General features: G+C 38.5%; 1 protein-coding gene across 5 annotated transcripts in view; it reads left to right on the top strand.

The window, feature by feature from the left end:
* Positions 1-13,570, top strand: part of LOC108712345 (FERM domain-containing protein 4A) — a 222,591-nt gene extending 209,021 nt beyond the window's left edge. For 4 of the 5 annotated variants that reach the window (XM_041588462.1, XM_041588460.1, XM_041588463.1 and 1 more), the window contains exons 16-23: positions 126-248; positions 2,388-2,616; positions 2,976-3,032; positions 3,780-4,017; positions 4,319-4,483; positions 5,114-5,973; positions 9,670-9,766; positions 12,673-13,570. In XM_041588462.1, the coding sequence (XP_041444396.1) occupies positions 126-248; positions 2,388-2,616; positions 2,976-3,032; positions 3,780-4,017; positions 4,319-4,483; positions 5,114-5,973; positions 9,670-9,766; positions 12,673-12,775 (1,872 nt within the window). In that variant the 3' untranslated portion in view covers positions 12,776-13,570. Of the gene's footprint in view, positions 1-125; positions 249-2,387; positions 2,617-2,975; positions 3,033-3,779; positions 4,018-4,318; positions 4,484-5,113; positions 5,974-9,669; positions 9,767-10,214; positions 10,287-12,672 lie in introns of all 5 variants that reach the window. The other variant, XM_041588461.1, reaches the window with a different exon arrangement.
* The last annotated feature ends 3,406 nt before the right edge of the window (positions 13,571-16,976 follow it).

Below are 16,976 nucleotides of genomic sequence, written 5' to 3'. Positions count from 1 at the left end.
TGTTATATGAAGCATCCACTTTGTATCAAATGATCTAATATTGGTTCTGGCTACATTGTAATATTATCTGTGAGCATTTCACATTGTACAGTGATTAATTTAATAACTTAATGTACTTACTCTAGGAGCTCACAGGTAAATTGCCAAGAGAGTATCCTCTAGATCCTGGGGAAGAGCCCCCTACAGTACGACGAAGAATAGGGACATCATTTAAGCTTGATGAGCAGAAACTTCTAGCAAAAGGAGAGGTGAGTGTGTGTGTGTTTACTGGTGAGCCCCAGCCATAAATAACCCCTAACTCTTTCTTGTTGCCACAGTAAGGTTATAGAATACCTATAACATTCAGCACTGTCGACAATCATGCCAGGTTCTCTGATAGGTCAGGTTCTCCAACACTGGATATCTATAATTCAGTGCTAACTACAGCCGTTTTTTGTTAGAATGAGCCATAGATGTCCAGGGGTGGACTAAGAAGCCCACACCAACACAAGATAGGTTATATACAGTGTTCTGTAAAGTTGACTAAACCTAAGTGACCAAGGATAGCAGTGGACGGAACAGGGGTGCTGCTACCATGAGGAGAGTTGAAAAACTATCCTTAGGTGGCAGCAGCTCGCAAGAAGAAGAGGGAGCAAGCGAAGCCGAACTAGAGTTAGACAGAAGACCCTTTCAAAAGGTACCTGCCCAGAGCCCTAGGCAGATGCCTCTCCTGTTTATCCCTAGTTTTGGCTAAGATTCCATCACACTACTTAATGTATGTTTTGAAAACACTAGCTAAAAGAGACAAAAAAATAAGCAAATGTGGAGTGTACACTAAAACCATTTCTGCTCTCGCACAAGTCATTATATGTACAAATACTTATATGGTGGTCTGGTTTATTTAATGTGTCATCAGTGGTGACTGTTCTCTTTGGTCCCTCATTATCTGGGTTTAAGCATTGAACCGTGGCTGTAAAGACACCTTAAGCATCTTTCAGGGCAGGAACTCACAGAAAACTTTTGTCTGAAGTTCCCTCTAAGCCCAAAGACATATCTGCCATTGTTTGATCCCTGGTTCTCATACCAGTGAGTCAGGTTTAGTCATGTCCTCAGTAGGCCAAATGACAAATTTTCCTCCTCGTACAGCAAGATAAACCTCATTTTTTAAGATCCTCACAAGGTGACTGCTAATCAGAAGCAACCCACAAAGACAAAGTAGTGCTACACAAACAAACACTCTCTCCGCTTTTTGTAGCGTCAGGTGCCGTCAAGCTAAGCAACGTTTTGAGCTTATCCAGCCTCTTTATCAAGCTTGATAAAGGGCTGGATAAGCTTGAAACGCCGTTTAGCTTGAGGCGCGAATAAAATGACACTTTTTTCACCATTATCTGAGTGCTGCTGAAATATATTTTTGCTAACCAGAAGCATTAATTTTACTCCAAAGACGACTTCTACTAAAAGTGATGTTTTTAAATGCCCCTAATAGAGCGCTCTATTCCATATAACCCATTTACTTGTATCTACTTCCATAAAAAGCAGTGCACATTCACCCATCAGTATAAAAGTAGGGTCACAATGAAATCTTCTACTCAAAGTTGAAGTGTAAATTTCAGACATAAAAATATCTAATATATATATATAATGGGGTGTTTGAAGTTGTTTTTAGTGGCTCTAAAGAGAAATATTTTTTCAAGGAAAGCATAGTTCCTTGTATTATTCTTTTCAGAAGCATACACAGCTGGTTGTGACTTTCTATAGTAATCTGCTTAGAAACACATTGCCCAGAGCTCATACCGTTACTAACCCCCTACTCCTCACAGAAAAGGCATTGGCACTTAGCACAACAGCACAGGAAAACTGCAGAATGTTTCTGCACACAATGGGCTCTTCCAGTTTCTACAGTGAATTGATTTACTTTTATATGTCAGAAGTGCAAGTCGCCTTAAATGCTGTGCATGTTGCTCTGTGTATGCTTTGTGCTAAGGCATGCTTGAACCTCATTTTACCACTAATATTTTAAAATGCTGGCACGTTATGAACACTTATAATAATAATAGTGTAGGCTATGCAAGTACATGTTCTGTGATATGTTTCAACAGAACCTTAAATTAAAGGAGTTTTCATCAAGTGTAGGGTGAATCATGTTCATTTCTGAGAAAAACTCCAAGATGAATGGACAGTTTAATTTGATGAGCTTTGAGAAATGCACATTACACAGTCCTCAGAATTTATGCCTTTAATTGGCAGTAACCATAAATACACTAAGTTTACTAGGCCACTTTTGTATTTGTTGTCACTTTAAGCACATCTGTATGTAGAAAGGCCTGTGAAGGTGAATGTGCACCAGTAACAGCTTGTGATTTGCTCTAATGCCTACATTAAAATATCTGCTTCTTCCTATACTGTAGGAAGTGGAGCTGGAACGCCTGGAGAGGGAGTTTGCAATCCAGTCACAAATCACAGAGGCTGCTCGTCGCTTGGCCAGTGATCCACACGTCAGCAAGAAGCTGAAAAAACAACGAAAGACCTCATATCTTAATGCACTGAAGAAACTGCAGGAGATTGAAAACTCGATCAATGAGTACCGCATCAAATTTGGGAAAAAGCCCACACAGAGAGCTTCCCTGATTATTGATGGTGAGTACCCGACATGCAAATTTGAAGTCACTGCACCCTACAAACAAAAGTTATGCTGTACCTTTACTGAATCTGAAACTAGAATCCAGCTGCACCCAAACCGTAGGAGTGACACCTTTTGCTGAACCTGACCAGTCTCTGAGGCTTTGCCACAGGCCATGTAGATAGGGCAACTCAGCCTGCAGCTTTCTTCATTGTACCAGCTAGCTGACTTTTGTCTCTGTGCCAGTAGTCACTGTCCTGACCAAGCAGTTTAAATTCCTCAAGAAAATCCACTGTTCCTAAACTCAGTATTCAGTGAAGGCAGCAACACCCTATATCTGCTCAAGTTTTGTATTAATGCTATTCTTTCCTCACAGAAGCCAATCTCGGCAGTGAAGACAGCTCCCTCTCCGATGCTCTCGTGCTTGAAGATGGTAGGTTTATTTTGCTTCAGTGAAGGTAATTGCCTGGAACAGATGTTTATAAAATTGCAGCTACAGTATGTACACATGAAACACAAATCAAACACTGAACAGGCATGGGTTTGAATTAATACAGTCTTTTGGTGTTGGGCATAATATAGTATAATATATATAATATTTACTAGCTTGAGAAGTGTGAGATAATAGTCATGTTTAAAGCGAAACTCACTTAAAATATATTTTGATGTTAGATCAAAAGTGACATTTAAAGACAAAAGCCAGTTGGTCTTTATTATTTATTATTATTATTATTATGTGCTCTATTATACATTTTTTGTTTTTTGGCTCTCTGTTTTCACGTATCAAACTATTGTAGCTAAGCATAGCAACCAATATTTTTTTTGGATTTCAGAATAAAAGATTGTTGATAGAGGGCCTTGCAGCCTGCCTCGTTTAATATGTCACATGATTAAATTGAATCGGTGAAGGCAATGCATCTAAATATACATAAACACTTCACATAATCTGCTTGTCTTCCTTGATTCCATTGGAATGACAGGAATAGCTACAGCACCCACATTGTTATTCAAACCCCTCTTTCCTGAATCCAGTCTGAATCATTTCTTTTGGGAACAATTAACTGATGCTTTTGTGTTTCCTACACGTATGTTTTATTTGGTGGTGGGTTATTTGTTAGTATATTGTACTCCTCATTATCCCTTAACATTAATAACAGCATTTTCTCTCTTGTTCCTACAGAAGATTCTCAGGTTCCCAGCATACTGTCTCCTATGCAGTCGCCTCACAAAGGTTTACCACCAAGGCCCCCATCTCATGCCAGACCCCACCCTCCACAGTCATTGGATGGACTGAGACAGCTGCATTACCAGAGAAATGACTATGACAAGTCACCCATAAAACCCAAAATGTGGAGTGAATCCTCCTTAGATGAACCATATGAGAAAGTGAAAAAAAGATCCTTACACAGTCATTCCAGGTATCCATAGTCGGTTGTCTTCCTGTAAATCAAACTTAAAATGTTATTATTCCACTAAAATACAGGGAAAATTACAAGTACAATTCTGCTTCATATGAGGGTCATAGACTGGAAGCATAAATGTGACTTTTGTCCCAAAGTTTTTGTCATAATGGCAGATGTTTCTGTGGTCAGCAAACGTTCAGCATAAGCAATAACACTGCAATGAAATGTTATTCCTCATTTAGCTGCTGGGTATAGTATATGGCAGCCATAACATTTACTTGTTTGGTTGTTCTATAAATGCTCTTCTATTTTGCAGTCACCACAAACGGTTTCCAAGCACAGGAAGTTGTTCTGAGGCCGGAGGAAGCAGTTCTCTACAGAATAGCCCAATCCGAACACTGCCTCACTGGAATTCCCAGTCCAGCATGCCCTCCACACCAGACCTGCGTATACGCAGCCCACACTATGTTCATTCAACCAGGTAAGATCATGCATTTCAGGTATATTTGTCACTGTTGTCCTTTTGATACATGTGAATAAATACAGTTTAAATATCTGCATTTTTACTGTAAGAATTACGTGTAAAGACATGTCACCAAGGCTACAAATAATTTTTGTAGAAAATGCCAGACCAGACATGTAAAAGAATTCCTTTAATATGATAATCACTTTGGTTGACTTTATATATGATCAGAACCTGCATGTGTATATAAATAAAGAGTGAATGCTCAGAATTTAAGGAATGTATGTATTCAGTTACATTATTGCTTTCAACCTGGTTAATAGACTCATTCGGATCTCTACCTGTTGGCTATTGTTTGAGTCCACAGATAAGAGCAAAGTGTCTGTTGGCCTGAGGCAGGGCACATACTGTACCTTTGTGTGTGTGTATATACAGTATATATATATATATATATATATATATATATATATATATATATATATATATATATATATATATATACTAGTCTTCAGCTCTCTGTGATACATAGGTCAGTATTTTAATAATGAGCAGCATGTGAATAGAATGAAACAGGGATAGTTTCACATGTTCTATGCTTTACTTATCTCATTTATAGCTTTTTTTTTTTTTTTTTTTTTTTTGGAACAGGTCAGTGGATATCAGCCCCACCAGGCTGCACAGCCTAGCACAGCACTTTAGACACCGGAGCTCAAGTTTGGAGTCACAGGGAAAGCTTTTGGGCTCTGAGAATGACACTGGAAGCCCAGATTTCTACACCCCAAGGACTCGTAGTAGTAATGGCTCTGATCCCATGGATGACTGCTCCTCCTGTACAAGCCATTCCAGCTCAGAACACTACTACCCAACTCAGATGAACCCGAACTACTCAACATTAGCTGAAGATTCTCCCTCCAAGGCCAGGGAACGTCAGAGACACAGATATAAATCTAATGGCAACCTTGTATCCTCCAATTCAGGGAGTATGCCCAATTTAGCTGCCAGAAATGGTACAGGGCATCATGGAGTCTACCTTCATAGCCAGAGTCAGCCTTCATCTCAGTATAGGATCAAAGAGTATCCACTTTACATTGAAGGAAGCTCATCGCCTGTGGTTGTGCGCAGTCTAGAGAATGACCAAGAGGGACACTACAGTGTCAAAGCACAATTCAAGACATCAAACTCTTACACTGCAGGAGGGATGTACAAAGAGAACTGGCATGGTGATGAGCCAGTAGATTCTGTAAGGCTTACTGGCTCCCGCTCTCAGATTGTAAGAACTCCATCCCTTGGGAGAGAGGGCTCTGAGAAGGGCCCAGGCAGGACTGTGGTTTCTAATGAACTGCGTCAGTGGTACCACAGGTCTTCATCATCTCATAAAGAGCACAACATACTTTCACATACTAGTTCTAATTCCTCTGACAGTGGCTCCCAGTACAGCACATCTCAAAGCACCTTTGTGGCACACAGCAGGGTAACAAGAATGCCTCCAATGTGTAAAGCAACAACAGGTACGCAACATTATTATGCATTTCTTGCTTCTCTCTTCAATGAACAAATGTTTTAAAAAAACAGACCTTAGAGGTAGTAAAGCTTAAAGAAGAAGCTTTGCAGATATAGAATAAGATTTGTTAAATTCTGGGAGAAGAACATGTCAATGTGATATCTGAACCCCAACTGCCTGTTTTATAGTCATTACATTAGGCAGGATGTAATGTTGCCAGATTACTTTAGATGAGATGTATTGGTATTATAAAATAAAACAATTAATTCTAGCTTGATGAGGAGGCTAACAGCAAGAAGGAGCATAGACCACAATGTCTTGTATAAAATGTTTTGCTATTTCCCTAGAGTGAAACAGTGGCTAAATGATGTTTGCAACTTTTGCTTATGAACTTACATGTTGCATTTGTCAATGCTTGCTATCATGAATAGTTATTATATAAATTAGAAGAATCTTAGTTGGCATTTGTTCCCAGTAGTCTGGATTAATACATGTTCTTTGCATTTCTGTTTTTTCTGAGTGTAACCACCTGTTTACCATATTGTATTCCTAGTTTTATAAAGTATATTGCAAAACTAATTAGGTGTGTTAATGCTGAGCATTCATCGAACCATTTCAATTAGCAAGAGGAGCTGACCGCAAACAACTCTCGAAATCACATGCGGGTTCCTGGCCACTCCCACTTGGCAACAGTTTCCAAACAATGTGAAATACTCAGCTCAGAATCAATCAAAAATATTTTACCACTACTTTTAAGAAAGTGTGGTTGATATATATCCTAGTGTATATATCAATGGATCGTCTTACAGCTAAGCTTAGTTACAGTGACTATAGTTGGGCCTGCTATGGTCAATCCACTTTTCCCCAGATAACAAGAGAACCATTGAGTTCAGTGGATATTACCAAATGGGAAATTCAGTTAAACACATTGCTATGAGTCCCATACTGAATGCAGGGAGCATTAATTTACTCCGGCTTTCCAAATACATGACGTTGATCTTAATATCGCCAGTTCTAATGTAGTTCATTATAAAACAAATGAAGGAGACTGACACTTCAGTGCAGAAAATACTTATTCTCTACAAAGAATTTCATCAGCCTGCCATTTGTTAGCTTCAATATCCCCTTGAGAAGAATCACAAAGAATGTCTATGCATACCAAAGCATTGTGGGAAATATCTTCAGTGTTTCCCAGACTCCAAAAGACCTGGTTTCCACCACAACCCAAAGTGGGTGGTCTGCTGATTATATGGTGGTGAACATGAGGACATTCTTCTGTTCTGAGATACTATTCAGCTCTCCCTGCCTTATTCTTCTTTTCAGATATGTTATTTTGTATACTTGTGAGGCACTAGGGGGTTCATTTAGCAGCTTCAGTTCTCTGTTCTATAGCAATTGTGGAAATATAGTGCACCCTTCCTGCCAATATCGGCACCAGTTACTATGCTGGGTTTTGAAAACAAACATTTAAACTATTTCTTATGAACTACAAATAATTATCCATTAATATCCCCCCCCCAAACCAAAATGCTTCAAAGACTTCTTTTCACAGCATCAACTGTTCAAAATGGCCTTGCCATCTTGTTATAATGACTAATTGGCTCACTTTATGGTCAATATATATATTTAAAAACTTTGATTGTTAGAGACATGACAAAAATGCCCTTTTAAGGTACCTTGTAAATAAATGCTTTAATAGAGATATAAAAGAAGTAACTGCCTTGTGCCCAGAGATGCAGTTATCTATGACTTTACGTTGACCTGTCACCCAGAGATAAAAAGCTGTATAATAAGTCCTTTTTAAATTAAACCAAAATTATTTTTCTCATTAAAACATCCATACCTGCCATAAATGCATTTAAAGATTTCAGCTGTCAATCATATATTGTCTGCCCCACCTCTATGCCTTAGGCATAGAGGCAGGGGCAGGCAATTACTTTCCATTTTGCATTTCCTACATGTCACTGCCCTCCTCACATCCCCCTCTTTGCTCACAGTCTATAATTGTGTAGCTAGTAGGCATGAGCATCAAGTCTCCCATTCTGGCACATAAACAAGATTTTAAAGGTGTTACAAAGCTTATCTTAATAACCGTCCACAAAATGGCTGCTGCCTGCTTGCTGTGGTTGTGAATTCCAAAGCAGGTGGCAACAAAGATTTTAATAACTTAAGAATAACAATAGATAAGAATTTGGAATTATTTCTTAGGATGACAGGCCCCCTTTAAGGGCATTAAAAAGTGAGGATTACAGTTTACCATAAAACAATTGACCAAATACGCTTCTAAAAATCCCATAGGGATGAAGAGAGTGTGTGAATGTTTCTGTGTCAAGCTTTAATCTCACATTTTGTTAAATCTGCCACTAAATGTCATGTGCAGCAAAAAACACAAGGCTAATATGTAAGACTACAGTCATTTATTTGGTGGAAACTTGTATCAACTCATTACAGTAACAGTGCATTTGTTTGTAATGGACCACTGGTCTCCTTGGTTGAGCTACTAGCAAAGACCCTATTATGCATAAACCTGTAGTATAAAAGGCAGTTTCCTGTTAGGAAGGGATGACTAAATAAATGGTTTGGAAAAACAGAGAATGATATGTGTTACTACAGATATGCTGGTCATCATCCTAATTAAGGGCTGTATTCATCTGGTTGGAATGTCCAGTTGGCCGTATAGTGACATAGAAAGGAAGCTGGCACTTGTCCTCATTGTATAAATGATAACGACCAGACAAGTAACTAAAATCTGACAAAGAAGGGCAGAGTTTGGGTAGGCTTAATAAGAGCCCAGGCAATAGCCATTGGGTTTGAACAATATTATTTTTTGCTTGGATGAGACTTGCTTTGTAGAAGTATGGTAGAGGCCTGTGAACTGACCCAGACATAATACACATACCCTTGCTCTCTATCAGAGGAAACAGCTGACTCTAAATGGATCTGCTGATTCTATGATTTAAAGTAAATCTTTTCCAGCTACCTTGGAGACATGGACCATGTTAGCACATGCATTCATAATTCTGCAACTCCTAGCAACAGTTTCTATGAAAAATGCATCTGCCATAGATTTTCATGGTAATAATTAACATCTGTGCTAGAGAGCATCATTGTAAATACTGTGTCTCTACAGACTTAGAGACTGTTGTCAAAATAATTATGTATTGTGTTTGTGTCTGAAAACAATATGCAAATGTGTGGTGATATAGAGAAAGGGCAAGAAGGCATTTGGGGGAAAAAAAGTCAAATCTTGGGTTTGCGTGGTTGAAATGTTTTTCTTGGTGCTCATCTGCTTCTCTTATAACAGAGCAGGAATCACAAGTCGCACACCCTCTTTGTGAAAAAGTTTTAGTTGGTTGTAGTGTGGCAGTCTGTACAGGCCTAACAGAATTTAGTGTGATCACAATATGTAGCCATTCATAGCTATTTGCCTCGCAACTCTATAGAGCACAAGGCAGATGGTTGAAAACCAGTATTTTGCTACCTTAATACTCTACTAGATAATGAAAGATATGTTTGCTTCTTGCTTTTTTGTGTTCAATAATGCAGGTGTAAATTGCTCATTGGCTCAGTTCCTGTCCAGCATAACAGAGGTGCCTGCTCTTCCTGGTTATTTTTAAATCTGAATGGGAGAATCCAAGCCACAGTTGGCAGCCTTTGGTTATATATTTGCACATGTTGACTGATTGATTTATTTGTTAAACAGCTGCCTTACCTCATGGTCAGAGGAGTTCAACGCCTTGTAGTGATCTCACAGCCACACCTCCAAGTAGCCCTCACCACATCCTAACATGGCAGACTGGGTAAGTTTGAGGGTTCTGGGGTGGTTGCAATTCAATTCATAATTAGTGTAGCCTTTGGGGGTTAATGTCCAACATCCAACCTTCCTCTTGTGTCTCGGGATGCCCTGAGTTCTAACTGAACATCTGCTAAATTAGTTGTGTTTATAGGACACATCATTATGTGGATAATAACCCATTTTTAACATATCTATTCACTTTCCTATATGTAGTAATGATATGTATTAAAAAAGAGGTGCAAACTGTAATCCACCAATTATAGTCCAGCTAACAAAACTGATATTGGATTGTCTATTGTATGAAACCAATGATGTATTTTCAAAAGTGAAAGTTTGTGTTCTACTAACTGTGTGTGTGAGATTGTATGCTCTTCCAAAGCTGTTATGTCACTAAATCATGTCTACCTCACTGTTTGTCTCTACTCTTCCTTCCTCTGCTGTCCTATCATCAGGGAGGCAACAGAAAACTCACCCACGCTGGATGGGTCTGAGTCTTCCAGTCACCAAAGTACTGATGAATAGAGGTACTGTACTATGTGCACGCAGTTAGCTTGATGGTGCATGTGCCTCTTGTAAAATGCTGCATTTAATTCTTTCTCAACACTGACTGGCATGATGCAAGTGACACTTGGCATGAATTTATATTGTATAATCTACACTGGAAAATGTAACTGATGGTAACCTAGAGTGGCATTATAAAGGGAGTGAGCACAGAAGCTACCCTTCCATAAATGCACAGTCAGTGTGTGTGGTCTGAAAGTCCACTTGCTGATTTACACCCTCTCTCTGTGTCCAACCATCATTAGTTCATTAGAAACACAGGACAGCATTTCTATAATCCAGGTTCATAGAAAATATTTAGTGATTATTCCTTCAGGATATATATTTGGCTTTCCTACCTTCATTTTACTTTTTCGTACATGTTCAGTTAAACATATCGATCTAAGTAAATAGTAAAGGCACTTAATTATCCACATATTTCATTTATTCATATACATAGTGTAAACAGACACAAATCCCATGCTGCAGTGCTCTCTGTTGGAAAGTTATGAAGCAAAATGCTAGAATGATTGGCTCCAAGAGGCAATGATCTATGAACTAGTGGGTGCCTTTAGATTTTCTAAGTGATGTAAGTGATCACAAATACAGTGGGTATATATTTGTGCAAAGGAAGTATTTCTCAAACTAATAGCTGGGCTCACGCTAGCATCTAATCCATACAGATGATTGCTTGCTGCAAGTTTTAGAAAAAAAGGCCACGTACAGAAAATATGTATTTTCTAGGATAATGAATCATATATGTGGCCTCATTTCTATCTTTAGGTTTGTGTGTTTGTCTTTGGGTGGACTGCAACTGTAAGAAAACAAAATCAGAAGTTTTTCTATGGATAAGACACACTAGACATTTCTTTTCTTTGAAATGTGCTTATTTAAATATTTTATAGAGTTCTAGCGAGGCAATTTCGAGCGACAGTAGAGAAAAGATCGCCGCGTGTGTTTTTACGCTGGCGATTTTTCGCGATTCCCCATAGACGCCAGCGCAAAAGTTTCCCCAGCGATTGCGGCTTAAAAGTCGCGGCGAAAAGTCGCCGCGAGTCAAATCGCGGCGCTATCGCCTAGTGTGGCCTTAGCCTTAGAAGGCAACTAGGGCTGCTGTAGATGAAAAAGGGCTTGGTATGCAGGGTAACCCCCAAAATTAGTACTTAATACAGATAGTTTAGATCAAGTGGCATATTAAAGAATCTTACTGAAATATATATTTAAATAAATATTGTCCTTTTAAATCTTTACCCGTGAGCCCCCATTTTATGATATTCTCTGTGCTGCCTTAGATCACCTGACCAGAAATACTATAACTCCAACTGTAACAGGAAGAAGTGTAGAAGCAAAAAAACAGAACTCTGTCTGTTAATTGGCTCATGTGACCTAACATGTATGTTTTGTTTGTGTGCACCATGAATCCTAGGATCTCAGGGGGTGGTCCTTAATTCTTATAATGGCAATATTCTATCTAGTATTACCCAATGGCACATACTACTAAAAAGTATATTATTATGAAAATGGTTTAGTTACATGAAGCAGGGTTTTACATATGAGCTGTTTTATGCAATATCTTTTTATACAGACCTATATTGTTTGGGGGAGGTATAGTTTTTCCTGTAAGTAAAGCAGTTATATGGCTATGGCACTTTAGACTGTTTTAAACAAGAAGGCAAGGACAAAACTGCATTAGCTGAAAACAATTCCTTTTAGCTGTCAAGTGCTTCAAAGTAACATGTTTGTTAGGGTTTGGGGCATATTGCTAAATCTAAAACTAAATCCTGGATTAGGTGCATTTTCAGTTTTTAAGGAGACATATAGGATAAATTTAAAAAAAACTAATTTTGTAGGCAATTATAGGTAATATATGTGCTTTTACATGGTGCTAAAAATTATCTTTAAAAATAGCCCCTTTATTGAAGCTCCCTATAGATGTTCTCTGGTCGCTGTCTGTGTTTCAAATGAGGGGTGGGTGTGTCCTAATAGTCCCTGCCAGAAGCACAGTAGGAGGGGGACAGCCAATCACAGCCCTGCAGTCACACAAGCACAGACAGGCTTCAGTTCCCTATCAGGTCCTGCTAGCTGCTGATTGGCTCCTGTCCTACAGTGCAGTGAGCTGAGAGCCTCCGGGTCCCCTGCACAGCCTGAGAATTCAGGGACCAGGAAGTGGAAGAGAAGTAAGGGATTATTAGGGTTTTTGCAGAAATATTCAATAAATCAGCCTGAAACACTACTTTTTTAAGCATCATTCTTCTATATCTAAATGAGTATAATGCACTGGTACATTCTTATTTTTTACACAACATGTCTCCTTTAAGTTGAATTTGACTTTTGTGATGGTAACCAACTATTTGTATTGTTTTCTTTCAGGAGCTACAATGATAGTTTCTATCTAGACTCTGCTCTGTATCAAGAATTAGCTGATGTCCAGTGGTACGGACAAGAGAAAGCAAAGCCTGGGACTCTTGTTTGAACCCCGTCATCACTAGAATGCCATTTGGAGTTCACCTCACTGCCTCTCATTTGCCTTATCCAGATGCACTATCATCATCCCACACCAGCTTCAGCTAAAAGCACTTTTCATTTGGAAACATGCAAGTGAGGAATCAAGAGCAAAGCCCTGTCTATGTGCGAACATCATCATGTGCCTCCAAATTCATATGTAATGAGAAACTGTGACTCACGTTCATATTCAGCTGGAAGCATTTTGTACAAGCCGGGAGTAAAATCATCACTAATCACTATTAATATCATTGTATGGAAGTGACAAATATACCACTATTGGAGAGTCAAATTCAGGCCAACAGAGCACTGGTAAATCGAACATTTCTTTCTTGGGGGGACTGATATTTTATTATTACAGGTGTCAAATGTTTATTTTACCTTCTAAGAGACATAAAGACCTGACTGTGATGTTTCAGAATTATGGTCAGTTTTATTCTTACCAAAGATGAAAATAATGAAAGAACGGTTTAAAGTTGTCTAACATTAAAGGGAAACTGACATTTACAAAAATTAAAATGTGCCACAGAAGTTTTTTTTCATTGTTGGCACCAAAATGGTAAAAATTTCATAAAATGTCATTCTATGGTGGGGGATCTACAACTCTGACCACAGACAGCCATGGATATGTTCAGCACAGCCATAGTAAGCTTTATTTTTATACAGTCTTGTAAAATCCACTAAGGTAGCTAGCAACCCAATACAATTTAGGCTTCAGATACCAACTGATTTCTGTGGCTACTTACCCAGGGCACAATTTTCTGTTCAGAATTAATGGATCTACCACCAGAGAGTTTTTCTTTTTTTTAAATCAAGATTATTTGGACAGAAAAGACCTTCTCTGTTGTTAGTTGCTAGCTTCCCTTTAAATGTAACCAGGCCATTGTCAACGTGACGTTTTTTAAGTACTACATGTAGATGTTTTTGCTATAAGGAGTGTTACTCTACACAGTAATATGGTGACACATACTTGTGGCTTGGCAAATATTTGAACAGTGTCCTGGGTGAAATAAGGTTGAGTGAAATGAAATCCATAACAAAGAACTGTTGTGTCAGTGGCTGGAAGCTTATACATAAAGCTGTTCTGTTCTAGTGGTGTCAAAACTCACTAATACAAATGGGAACAAGTCTCACAGTTGCAAAATGTTCCTGAAGCAGAGCTTGAGATCGCCATTGTTCTCTTTTAAGCACTTGTGAAGCAAAGGGCTATGGTCCCTTGGCTTATATTCAATTTACTGTTAATATTTCAGTTTTAATCAAAGTATGAGGAGTTTAAATTCAATTAACTGTCTTATGTAAAAGGTCAAGAACAGCTGCTTTTAAACGTCTTAAAAAAGTGGTTTGATCACTGCTTGTACTGATCTTTATACATTTTTTTCTTAAAGGGATACTGTCAAGGGAAAAAAACTTTTTTTTTTTTTTTTTCAAAAAGCATCAGTTAGTAGTGCTGCTCCAGCAGAATTCTGCACTGAAACCGTTTATCAAAAGAGCAAACAGATTTTTTTTAAATTTAATTTTGAAATCTGACCTGGGGCTAGACATTCAGTTTCCCAGCTGCCCCCAGTCAATGTGATTTGTGCTGTGAAACTTAAGTCACTCTTTACTGCTGCACTGAAAGCTGGAGTGATATCACTCCCCTCCCTTTCCCCCCTACAACAGCCCATCAGCAGAACAATGGGAAGGTAACCAGATAACAGCTCCCTAACACAAGATAACAGCTGCCTGGTAGATCTAAGAACAGCACTCAATAGTAAAAGCCAGGTCTCACTACGATACAATCAGTTACATTCAGTAGGAGAAACAACAGCCTGCCAGAAAGCAGTTCCATCCTAAAGTGCTGACTCTTTCTGAAAGCACATGACCAGGCAAAATTACCTGAGCCTACACACCAATATTACAAATAAAAAAATACACTTGCTGGTTCAGGAATGAAATTTTATATTGTAAAATGAATTTGCAGTGTAAACAGTGTAATTTAGAAATAAAAACAACATCATAAAAATCGTGACAGAATCCCTTTAAGTCCCCCTTTTTTTGGAATATTAGCCTACTGTCTAATCCAGGGATGTCAAACTTGGGCTCTTCCTGCTCCTATAAACTAAATTTCTTAGCCCTGCTGTAGTTCTTTATCACATCTTCCACATAAAATATTTGCTGTTAATTATACCAACTCTTTTAAATGATCCAAAGAATCCTTGTTTTGTTGCCAAAACAAGCCAATTACTGTACTTTTACATTAAAATTGATATAAAATGTTAATAAATGTAATAGTAAGCACCACAATGCTGTTCTAGGCCTAGTTCACACTGCACCTTTCCCCTTACTATGGTTGGTGGACACATATGAGAGAATGAATGGGACAGGATCTGCAGGTCTGACTAGTCATATGAAAATTGTCTTTCATCTATATGTCAGGACTGTAAATGCTGGATAGAGCAGATCTGTGTGGTTTAAGCACAAAACATAAATACACCCCACAAATGAACTGCTTTTGCAAAGCTAGAAACAGTAAAACCATTAAACTGTAACATTCACCAAACTTGATGGATCAGGTTGATAAAGGTGATTTTAGAATCAGATTTAATTTGTGGTAGAAATAATGTGGCTGGGTGTACATACGGTAATAAATAATACTATCATTGTAAATCTATCCATCCAGTGACATTTTTTCATTGGCCCTGTAGCATGATGACTTAATCCAGTTCAGCAAGAACTTGTGGGACGTGGACACTAAAAGACGTGGGAATAGAAAGGACTGAAACTGTACTTCACCTCACGTGGTGTATATTTTGGAAAGCAGCAGCTGTGTAGCCGGTGAACACTGGGCTCACTGTATTGTGGATACTCAATGCATACAGAAGATACACGGCAGAGCATGTAGAGCTCCCCTCTTCTCTGGCTTTAAGGAGAAGTATTTTGTAGCAGTTATTAAAGGGATACTTTCATGGGAGAAAACAAAATTCAAAATGCATCAGCTAAAAGTGCTTCTCCAGCAGACATCTGTACTGAAATCTGTTTCTCAAAAGAGCAAACATTTTTTTTAATATTTAATTTTGAAATCTGACATTAGGGCTGACATATTGTCAGATTCCAGATGCCCCAGTCATGTGACTTGTGCTCTGATAAACTTCAGTGTACCTCTTTACTGCTGTACTGCAAGTTGAAGTTATATCACCCCCTCTCTTCCCCCCCCCCCCCAGCAGCCTAACAGTAGAACAATGGGAATATAACCAGATAACAGCTCACTAACACAAGATAACAACTGCCTAGTAGATCTAAGAACAGCACTCAATAGTAAAATCCAGGTCCCACTGAGACAGATTCAGTTACATTGAGTAGGAGAAACAACAACCTGACAGAAAGCAGTTCCATCCTGAAGTGCTGGCTCTTTCTGAAAGCACATGACAGGCAAAATGACCTGAGATGGCTGCCTACACATCAATATTACAACTAAAAGAAAAATGTAACTTGCTGGTTCAGGAATTAAATTGTATATTGTATAATGAATTATTTGCAGTGTAAACAGTGTAATTTAGAAATAAAAACTACATCATGAAAATCATGACATAATCCCTTAAATGTACAAAGGCTGTTGTATGCCAGAACTCAAATTCGACTATTCGCCACCTAAAACCTGCCAAATTGCTGTTTAAGTTAATGAGAAACGTCCAGGGATCAATTTGGAGTTGTTTGCAGTCTTCCCAACATTAGAAGTTTTTTTCACTACTCACCCGAGTTTAAAGAATTCAATTTTTATAATATATTGTAATTGGTCGAATTTCAAGTTCATGGGAGTTTTAAAAAAAAAACTCCCATGAATTCGAAATTCGGCAATTGATAAATGTGCCTCTAGGTGATTTAAGTTTTGCCAAATGAATCAAACCAATCATCTCAGAATGAAGTGACCGGTCCGGCTGGATAACTAGCCACAGTTGCCATCACTTGTATGTACAAATAGAAATCATCAAATAACGACTTACTACAAAGAGCTCAGGGGATTTCAGGGCCAATCATTAACAATTTCATTCTAAGCAAGGTTTTCATGGGTTAGATGTATTTAAGATTAACAGGTATGTTTAGCAATTCATCTGTTGCACAATTAATACCTCTGCTGGGGCACGTTGAGTAGCAACAACCAGGTGCAATGTAAGCCCTGCTGAAGGTGCTGAGAA

The sequence above is a fragment of the Xenopus laevis genome, chromosome 3S (genome assembly GCF_017654675.1).
Source record: "Xenopus laevis strain J_2021 chromosome 3S, Xenopus_laevis_v10.1, whole genome shotgun sequence".
In the NCBI taxonomy this organism is placed as follows: Eukaryota; Metazoa; Chordata; class Amphibia; order Anura; family Pipidae; genus Xenopus; species Xenopus laevis.
The sequence above is the reverse complement of the archived record's forward strand: the minus strand, read 5'-3'. Positions and strand labels throughout refer to the sequence as shown.